The sequence below is a fragment of the Carex rostrata genome, chromosome 21 (assembly GCF_964058835.1).
Source record: "Carex rostrata chromosome 21, lpCarRost1.2, whole genome shotgun sequence".
Taxonomy (NCBI): domain Eukaryota; kingdom Viridiplantae; phylum Streptophyta; class Magnoliopsida; order Poales; family Cyperaceae; genus Carex; species Carex rostrata.
In genome coordinates, this window is record NC_135938.1 from 2,813,107 (window position 1) to 2,823,620 (window position 10,514).

The 10,514-nt window shown below is 35.3% G+C and overlaps 1 protein-coding gene across 1 annotated transcript; it reads right to left on the reverse strand.

Annotated features, from left to right (window-relative positions):
- Positions 1-4,878: 4,878 nt before the first annotated feature.
- Positions 4,879-7,837, reverse strand: LOC144573399 (LRR/ubiquitin-like domain protein). Its single transcript, XM_078323182.1, has 10 exons — positions 7,564-7,837; positions 7,136-7,230; positions 6,841-7,008; positions 6,555-6,665; positions 6,207-6,307; positions 5,886-6,023; positions 5,709-5,757; positions 5,542-5,607; positions 5,308-5,427; positions 4,879-5,141 (listed from the first exon to the last, which is right to left on the reverse strand). Exons 1-10 carry the CDS (start codon positions 7,772-7,774, stop codon positions 5,019-5,021), a joined length of 1,182 nt encoding a protein of 393 aa, XP_078179308.1. The 5' UTR covers positions 7,775-7,837; the 3' UTR covers positions 4,879-5,018.
- Between the last annotated feature and the right edge of the window lie 2,677 nt (positions 7,838-10,514).

Sequence of the window (10,514 nt, forward strand, 5' to 3'; positions counted from 1 at the left end):
AAAATGTAAATTTCAGTTTGCAAGTACATATATTCATATGGAGATCATGTTCATCGGTTTGGATCGACCGTTAGAATTTTAAAAACTCAAATATTGAGTCGTTGCACAAAGGCCCTCTATGCTACGCGTAGCACCGTAGACAACTCCTTTTTATATAGTTACAAAATCATTGTTTATAGACCAGTCATCACCTGCCAATCATGTACAAAATTGTGTAAGATTGAAACTTGACTCGGCATGTGTATAATTATTTAAATACACTATTTTTGCACTATTATTACAAATATGTAATATTTTTGTATAGAGAAATTGTATTGTATGAAAAGTAGATTTTCATATCTTTAATTTGATATAAAGAACACAAAAATTCAGGTAGCATTTTCTCTAAATCAAAAGTTGAATATGATAAAAAAATGGGACTGCTCATTGGAATTTCAAGCTATTATGACGTATGTCAATTAATAGTTAAAATTGTACAAATATGTAATATTATTGTATAGAGAAATTATATTATATGAAAACTAGACTTCCATATCTTTAATTTGATATAAAGAACACAAAAATCCATGTAGCCATTTTCTCTAAATTGAATTTTGAATCTAGTAAAAAATTAGAACTGCTCAAATATTTAATCAATTTCGGTCTCTGTTTCAGGACGAAACATACTGTTTTGGGCTATCCAGAACTGGATGTATTTTGATTCAGTGGTTTCTGGCTGAAACTGATCTATTTCAGGAGGGAACTGAACTGTTTCGGGCAGAAAGTGAACTGTTTTGGTCTGGGTCCGGTAGGGTTTGGTCCGGGTCCGGGTGGGTTTGATCCGGTTCCAGGGGGTTTGGTCCAGATCTAGGTGGGTTTTGTTTGAGTCTGGAGGGTTTGATTCGAGTTTAGGGGGTTTAGTTCTGTTCGGGTCTGGTTTTCACGGTTCGGTCAGGGTTTGATCCAATCTAGGTCTATACGTTCCACGGGTTAGTCTGATCCGTGTTTGGACGAGTCTAGTGAAAAAAATCAACAGTTATCATTGCTAGACCCATCCCTTGACCCGATACAGTTCGGTCCGAGGATTTGGCATGGTCTGATCCAATTTTAATTCGGTCCACGGTTCGGCCTGGACTATTCGGGTTTTTCCAAGACACTCGCACGGAGGAGAAAAGCAAAAAGCAACAAATATCAATGTTATCATAACTGGACCGGACATTGAACCGTTAAAGCTTCGATTTAACGATTCAATGGTTGGATCGATGGTTCAACCAATTTAATTCCTAGTTTTTTTAAATATATATAACTTATTATCAGCAATTAAATTTTTCATCATATCCAAAGGATCGAATTTATACAGTATGTTTTTCTGTCATCATGCAGTGATGAAATTGAATCCAAAGTATATGGTCACATTGTTGGGTTTCGAGGAACGGTTCAAACCCATTTAAATAGCTTAAGCTGCGAAAAGAGTAAAACAAAAATTTTTACATCTAACTTAAGCTACGGATTAAATGAATCAAGAAGATTCATTTAATCCTATTTACAGATCTACTCCATAATTGATTTCCTAAAGCATTAAATCTATTTACAAATTAAATAGATTAATATAACAATTTATACCTTGATTCCAAATCTCAGTTGGAATGCAGACCGAGCGAGTAGAGCCTCACCAGGGATGGAATCGACTCGCAGTATCACACGTGTGATACCTCTATTGGTTATCCACCAGGACTAACCGGAGAGCGATTTATTTCTTCTGCCAGAAATACCGTAAACCGCGGAATTCTGCAGAAATACTATTCACCGAAAAAGGGACAATTTAAATATATTTAAGAATGCAAGTTATTCCGTTTTACTAATAAAGCAAAACATGAAATACCGCAGAATCTAAAAATATATTTTTCTGAATCTCGTAATAACCGAAATCAGGGAAGAGAGGAAAAACCGATTAACGAAGTAATCAGATTAACATGTGAATTAGCAAATTTTCTCTCTACCCTCACCCCTCTATTTATAGTGTTTTGAGGAGGTTCGCAAAAGACCAAAATACCCCTCAAAACAAATCTATTTACCAAAAGCCCTTGACACCTCATCCTTTAATATGTGAAAAGACCAAAATACCCCTTCCACACCCTTCCACACTCTTCTCCATGTTTCTACACCCCTAAGGTGTCATGCAAGGTGGCATAGGTGTGAAATGACCATTTTGCCCTTGGCCCATTAAGGCATGAATAGTAAAAGGCTTTGATTTTGGGCTTTGACTTTGGGCCTTTAATTTTAATTAAGGCTTTGATTATTTTGGGCTTTTAAACCCATAATTCAAATTCATAATTAACAATTAAAATTCCAAATCATATATATATAATTGTCATGTACAATTATATTTCTTTTCGGTTATTGTTCGGTAACTTTTATACAACGTAACGTGTACGTTTATAAATTAACCGTTGTTTCTGCTTGTCATTCTAAATGACATTTATAATTTAATTATATCACGTATAATTAATTATAACCATCTTAATATTAATTATAATCAATTTATAATTAATCAGTAAGATTCTCCGAGTAGCTCCTATATGGTGTGACCCAATAGGATCTGTGTTATGTTGGTAAACAGAGTTAAAACTGTTTTAACTTCTGTTAGTCATGGGTGGCATCTGGCAACACATCATGACCATCCAATTACACAGATGATGCTGTACTGTACAATATCACGATCCAGTAAACAATTTACTTGTGTCAGTTCTTCTGTCTCATAGCTATCAGATCAGTTTCAAGGTAGATGTGTGTCATCCTTGGTAACTGTATCTTTTCTTGATCTTGAGTAGATTATCAAATATAATTACTCTTGTAATTATACCGCATGCAGATAATCTAACTCTATCAAGGGGCCCAGTGATGCTATAGCTCGTATAGAGATACGAGGGACAAGTAGTATTCTTGGTAGACTATCACTTCCTCAGCTAAGTTATATATATGGAAATGCTACCGTTATGGCTGCTTTTTACGGACAGCGTTAGATAACACTCACTCATATATATTTCTTAGTGGGAACGATAAATACCTCATACTGTAGAACTTTGACACTGAATGAAAACATAAATGACACGAACACAATTCTATTTAATGTTTCATTCGGGGTCTGTCAAATACCATGTTCCTAGAACATGTATCCATGTGATTAAAATGACATCTTATGTCAGGTGGTTTGTAAAACTTAACCATCTTTTAATCCACATGCTAACCTTATCGCGGTAATTAGTGTTCCTGCTAATTACCTTGGTCAGTGACTTTTAAGAGTATATATTATCTATATTATGGAGTTTCACAATTTCAGTCATGAACTCGAAATGATCCATAATTTCAATAATACTCAAGGCAACAAAATTATATATAAATAAACATTCAATTCATGAACAAAGCTTTATGATTAACTTATCGTATTATTGACTTCTAGATTATTACAAACTAACACACATTATATCAATGTTATCAAAACTGGACCGGACGTTGACTGAAAAAATTTCAAGTTAACGGTTCACTGGTTGGACCAATGGGTCAATCGGTTAGATCGTTGATTTTTTAAAATTTTTATATTTATGAGATATATTATCAAAATAAATATGTTTTTATCTAGTAAAAATCACACATACATATGAAATAATAACTATAATTTTACATATTAGTTAAAATTTTATCTTGCAAAAATATATTGAAATTATTTGATCAAGAAATGACAAAATATTTTTTTTTGAGAGAAAATATAGCATCCATTATTTTAAATTTTGTACGATGAATTTAGAATTTTACAGTACCAAATTTCATACATATGTAAATAATAAAATAATAACAATTATTGTTTCAAGATGTCTATATGAATAATTGTGATGTATTATGTACATTATACTTGATTCACTCTTTTATAATATCTGAAAACAAGGGTCTTTTACCAAAAAAAATGTATGAGATAAAAAGAGTATAATTGATGTTGACATGCGACTAGAATTTACTCATTTACACCCATGCAGTACACTAGGACCTGTTACCCCCTCGTTACGCGTGAAAAAGTATACCACATTTATAACCGGGTTTATAACTTTGGTTTTTTCTATGACTAGTTCGCGGTTTTCGAACAAAAACCGGTTAATTCAGTATGTTTTTCCGGTTCAATTGCAGAGGTGATATTTCATACGAACCGAACCGTCCAGTTGATCGGTCCGGTTTTTTTCGGTTCAACCGACCGGTCCGGTCTGATCTGATAACACTGACAAATATGTAGATCGTCTCCAGTTTTACAGGAATAAGATACGACTATTATTTATGAAAGACCTCAATGGAGATGCTCTTACACTAGTGGGCTTGGGTCATGGGCTTTCTAGTAAATCGGGTTCAGATCCAGACCAGATGCACGAAGATATCCTACCCGCGTTGCATGCCAGATTAAAATCAAAAGTTTATACGGCATCTTTAATTTTCTTTTCCCATGCCTCAATTCGCTTGTAACACTTCCCATTCCCTTCCATAACATTTTTAACTGAGCCGTTCATTTGATGATAGCTGTATAATGGTGGTTCAGGTTTTGCATTTTGCATTTTTGCTAAAACCTTCCTAAATTTTCGTTTTACTCGGTACCTACAAATATGGGCCTACTGATAGCAGGCCTTGACCTCAAGACTTGGTCTGTCTGGTCCAAATAAATCTAATTATGTGATGTTTACACAGAGAATAATTAACTGATGCGTGAGACCTGAGGTTTCTCTCTGTCAAACAGAAACAAGACGGATTTCTACTTGTCAAATCCATGACAGCAAAGGTAAAAAAAAAATGAAAAATTGTGGGACATACATCTTTTTTTTGGGATATCAAAAACAAGTTCAATAAGAAAACATCCCAAGGTTGACAACATCCCCATTTGCTTTCATACAAAAAGAAGAACATTCAATACGTGTATCCGTTAAAAGACTTCATATCACAATTACTACACATCTGATGGAGATCAACTGATTGGTAAATGGAATATTGAACATAAAAAGATTTCAGTGGCCACGGCTATTATCATCAGCACCTTCATCGAAAACTCCTGACGATCCAACCCGAAAATCAAGCTGCTTCTGATGTTTTGATCTCCGCCTCTCGTCAAAATCCTCCCATCCTTTGATCTGTAACCAAAGGATGTCTAATAGTTAGAGTTGATTTAATGAATTACTAACTCAGTTGACTCCAAGTTTACTCAGCCATATAAAACCTCGTATTCATTTAATTTACTAATTATCAAAGTAAACTAATGTGAAAAAAAAAAAAAAAAGAAGCTAACACTCCTAGTACCTGACGAAGGACGTCATTAGTAATCTCAGTGCCGTGCAGATCGAGTATAGAAAGCTGTCGGCATCCTTCAAATAAAGTTGGTGGTAGAGTTCTAACACCATTGTTCTTTAGATACAAAGCCTGAATAATATTAAACAGATTCTTATAAAATTAAAAAACCAGTAAAAGATTGCTTTGTATTAAGTTTTACTTTCTGCTTTATGGTAGTATGCTCTTAAAGGTAGAGAAACAAACCTTCAAGTTGTAGAGATTCCCCAGTGTTTCCGGCAGCTCAGTCAAAAGATTAGATGATAGATCAATCTGTTTGGTCCAGAAACAAAGGAAATATTTAAAACACATGAGTAAGGCTTAGCAGATTAAAAATATTCGTTTTTCAATAAGGTGGAAAAGATGAGAGGTACCTCAATAAGCGATTTACAATTTCCTATCGACAAAGGTAATAGGCTTATCCTGCCAGAAGAATGTTATATAAATATAAATTAAGACAGATTCCTGTTTAACCAAGCAATTCTTTGTTGTACAACTTTTCTTCACCATTGCAAAATAAGGAAAAGAAAAATGATTTACAAATACTATACCTATTATTGTTTGCTTTAAGGACTTCAAGATGCGTAAGAGATGCAAGTTCAGTTGGTAAGGCAGTCAGATTATTGAATGCAAGATGAAGCTGACGTAGAGAAGTTAATGAGCCCAATGAAGAGGGCAAAGCAGTCAATCTACAAAAAGGAGAAAAGAGAGATTGTATTTGAATACAAATAATAAGATTAAATTTCGCCTAGATAATGGAATTGTTATTCAAATAGCACTTTTGCCATTCAATAAATTATACTGTCTATCTTGGGGCTACCCAACTATGATAACACAATGATGGATTTTACAAACTGAATGAGATAGATTACCTATTATTGTTCAGAGATAGAAATGACAATAACTTGAGTGATAGCAAGCCCTCCCAACATATACTATCCTCTGACAAATCATTTCCAGTCAAGAGCAATTTCTTCACAATCAATAAAAAAATAAATAATAATTAAGAGCAGTAAAATATAAGAAGAACCAGAGGAGGAAGAACTTCTTTTGGCAATGTCAAGTCCCTTCAAAGGAAAAAGGGCATAAATAGTCCCAGTTTTGCATCAATTCAACAGGAAATATAAGAAATTGTATGGCAAGTATACCAGTCCTGCTGGTAATGAGGTCCACAATATAAAATAATATATATAACAGAAAAGTTGATTATTTTACCATACATTTATTGACTTCAGCTCACTTATTTTCAATGGAATTTGTTGAATAAAGTTGGTGCTAAGGTCCAATGCACGAATCGAGGAGCCACAGCCCCACACCTCGTCAGGCACTTCCTATTAAATATCAATTATACTTTTATCATTACTTACAAAACAAATGGTGATTATATCTTGTACAAAAATCCAATATCAAACAAGAATTACTAACATTCAAATAAAGATATCAAAATTATCTATGTGAAGTATGACACGAAAAATTATAAAAATGTGTATGAGATTTAGCTTGTACCCTCAATTGACACTCTGACAAAGTCACTACGCCGGTTATTTTCCACCGCTCAGCTCGGCTTTTCTCAATTCTTGTCTCAGTTTTGTGAAGTTGAGAATCTGTATTGTTTGAAATCATTCTTCTCGTGTTAGACTGGGATGAAGAAGCTGGTTTTTTAATTGGCCCATCCTGTTCAAATTTTGTCATTGGGACAACTTAATCTTCAGTGGTATAAAAACTGACATCTTACGTATGAAATCTTAGTAAAAGTTTATTAAGATAAGATATATTATGATACAATAGATGAGGAAATTACTCCTTGATGAAGACCCTGAGAGGCAACCAGCATGATCTTAGATCCATTTATGATCTGATATGATCTCAGTGTGGCACCATCCTCTAAAACCTTTCCTGTTTAGTGTAAACCAATCCTCAATAATATTTCACAAAACTAATTCTACTAATCAAACAGAACAAAAATGAGTTATTTTGCATATATAACAAAACAGTAAAACCAGACTGGACCATTGGATCAGCAATTTTCAAAGCGGCTTAATAAATAGTAAAAAAATTCCAAAAAATATAAAAATTGGTCTCCAAGCACATTTTAATATAGAGATCACATCTAACGGTTTGGATCGACTTTTTAGACTTTGAAAATTGAAAAACGTCAATTTGATAATAGGCAACCTCTCTCTCTCTCTCTCTGTATATATATATATATATATATATATATATATATACCTTTAAATATGAGCTTCTGGCCACGAGGAATAACATTGGTGAGGGGTTGGAGAAGAGACTTGAGCTCGTGCACCGCCGCCTCAGCCGGTACTGGGACCGGTATCGTACGGCCGCCGAACTTGACTTGCACCGTTATGGTACTGCTACTGCTACTGTTATCGGATCCTAACGCTGGATCCGCTGCGGCTCCGCCTTTGCAATGTTTCTCCATTTCTCTAGATTTCAAACGCTAAAGCGCAGGCGATCTTCTCAGTTATCGCAGCCTGACGAATTCGGGTGTATGGTGTCTAGCGGAGCAATTAGGGCCGCTAGAGCTAGGATTGGGTTGGGTTTGTTTGGGCCTTCTTAGGCCCAGATTGCTAGAACCTACCACGCCTATGGGATTCAAAGAGTTGACTGACCCCTCATTTTTAATCTCAACGGTCTATCTAAGGAACGGTTCTGATCTTCTTGGAGAGGAAGCCTAATTGGAGAGAGAAGCTAGCCGAGGTTTCTCACCAAGTTCTATCGAACGCCTCTTGGTCCGGCGGTGTAAACGGTTGGATACGGATCAGATAGAAAATTATCTCCCTACCTTATTAAGGAGCTTAATGTCTAGATTCTGCAAGGGTTGTGATTAAAAGTTGAATTTTCGGAATGAATATGAGCCCTTCAATTACATAACTTATCTTTTTTTTATTAAATTTTTTTTCTTATGTGTAGAAGTCTATATTTAGTTAAATATTTACCCGCTACACGTAATGCCATACTTACTGCGCACCATTTCGATTCTAAGATCTGTAAAAAACTTTCGCTGGGTGCGCCTCCCTCCCCGATCCCACCCCTCCCTTCCCGATCCCTTCTTCCAAAAAATTAAAAAAAAACCTAGAAATAGAGAGAGAAAGGAAAGAAGGACTGCGACTGCGACTCCGCCTTCCTTCATCGTCTGCACTACGACTCTAGATATAGAGAGAGAGATGGAGAGAGAAGGGGAAGAAGGATCGTTGTCGAAAGGATGGAGTTGTGAGACGAACTGGACAGTGGCGAAGGGATCGTCGTCTCTTTCCTGCCGACACGCGTCGGCACTTGTGGTTGCTGTTGGGTGCTCCCCTCAATTTCGCCCCTTTTTGGATATTAGGGTTAGGGTTGCGAGTGGCATAGGCTTTGGTTTTAGCGGTGTCAGGGTCATTATGGGTGTTCAATGTTGGCACGCTGCGTCTCTTCCCTTTCTATGATTGCCATTCAATCCTAGAAAACAATTACTGCTGCCATTCAATCCTAATCTTTCATTTTTTTAACAGAGTGACTATCCTTCCACTGATACTGACGACGAAAAAATATATGAGACTGTCAGATCTGAAGTACAATGAGCTGCTTCTCAGATCAGAGATGACCTTGAGAATGCAAGTTAATAATGAGCTTCTCTAATAAAACGCATCATTTTTTTTAATTGGCTTCATCAATGTCTATTAGCCTGTTTCAGCGTTTCTAACAGAAAGTGACATAATTCTCTGTCCATTTTTATCACGCTGCGTCTCTTCCCTTTCTATGATTGCCATTCAATCCTAGAAAACAATTACTGCTGCCATTCAATCCTAATCTTTCATTTTTTTAACAGAGTGACTATCCTTCCACTGATACTGACGACGAAAAAATATATGAGACTGTCAGATCTGAAGTACAATGAGCTGCTTCTCAGATCAGAGATGACCTTGAGAATGCAAGTTAATAATGAGCTTCTCTAATAAAACGCATCATTTTTTTTAATTGGCTTCATCAATGTCTATTAGCCTGTTTCAGCGTTTCTAACAGAAAGTGACATAATTCTCTGTCCATTTTTATCAGGTGATTAAGGGGAGCAGCACTTCAGATATGTTTCTGATCTGGATGGAGCTGAGATTTCATCTGATATTATAAATGATTACGCCTCCAAGCTTGAAAAGGTCGAATTTAATTATGCTAAATAAGTTTGGATTTTCAAATCTAATTTGTTGGTAAATCATACTTCTAAAAATTATGTATAAATGTAATGTTTGCATCCCCTTTCTGAAAGAAAATCATCCACTATTTAACTCAAAGCAAAGAGAACTTTTGCGCATAATGTTGTGCTTGCCTCTAACCAGCCCCCGGAACTTAATCCAGCACTGTACCAGCAATGGGATGTATTGAAAATGCTCATGGCACTTCGCTGGTACATAAAATGCTCAAAATGAGCTGTCTCAGATATCTGAACATAATTAACTACTACAATAACCAAATGGAAAAACCAAATCCACAGATAAAAAAAGACTAAAAAAACACACACTTTAGAACCAAATTTTACATTTATAGGATTTTTTAATCATTTATTATGGATTTCCAAAGTTCACATTTCAAAATATAAAATACTGTTATTTGCTACATCATTTTACTATACTGCCCCTGCATTACATTATTTGTTTGGAAACAAATAGTAAAATCTACCTCAATCAAATGCAAGTACAGTTCTGAAATCTAACACCTCTTATTCTTTTTTCAATCTCTTCAGACACAAACCAGTTGGGCCGGAGCAATGAGCGAAACACCTGAGCAGCCTTGAACCTCTGCCTGACATGAAGATAGCTAGATGGTTCATTGAACATGTATATCACAATCAAATACAAGTACAGTTCTGATGTTTGCAGGTTATGTGAAAGCATCATAAGAAAAAATAGAATACCAATGCTACTGGTACAAATAAGTACAGTATGATATTGTATTGCAATGCTCGGATTAATCATGTTTTTATTGATTCTAAGTAATCAACTGTTATGGACTCTTATAACCTGGTGCATCATTTCTTGCATTCCAAAAATATGTTGGTACAAGTTAGTACAAGTGGTTAGCTATCAAAAATCCTTGTATTCTTTTTGTTTAGTAGGGATTGATGAGTTACAAGTGACACTAATCTAAGATGTTGCATTTTTTTTGTCTTCCTTGAGTACGGTTTGAGA

What these genes read in the sequence shown, in the direction of transcription:
- LOC144573399 (XM_078323182.1), bottom strand. Translation starts at nt 7,774, where the DNA reads ATGGAGAAACATTGCAAAGGCGGAGCCGCAGCGGATCCAGCGTTAGGA. An exon ending in TGTCAGAGTGTCAATTGAGG is followed by an intron (nt 6,666 to 6,840) that starts GTACAAGCTAAA and finishes GATATTTAATAG; the next exon opens with GAAGTGCCTGACGAGGTGTG. An exon ending in CTAATGACGTCCTTCGTCAG is followed by an intron (nt 5,142 to 5,307) that starts GTACTAGGAGTG and finishes CTTTGGTTACAG; the next exon opens with ATCAAAGGATGGGAGGATTT.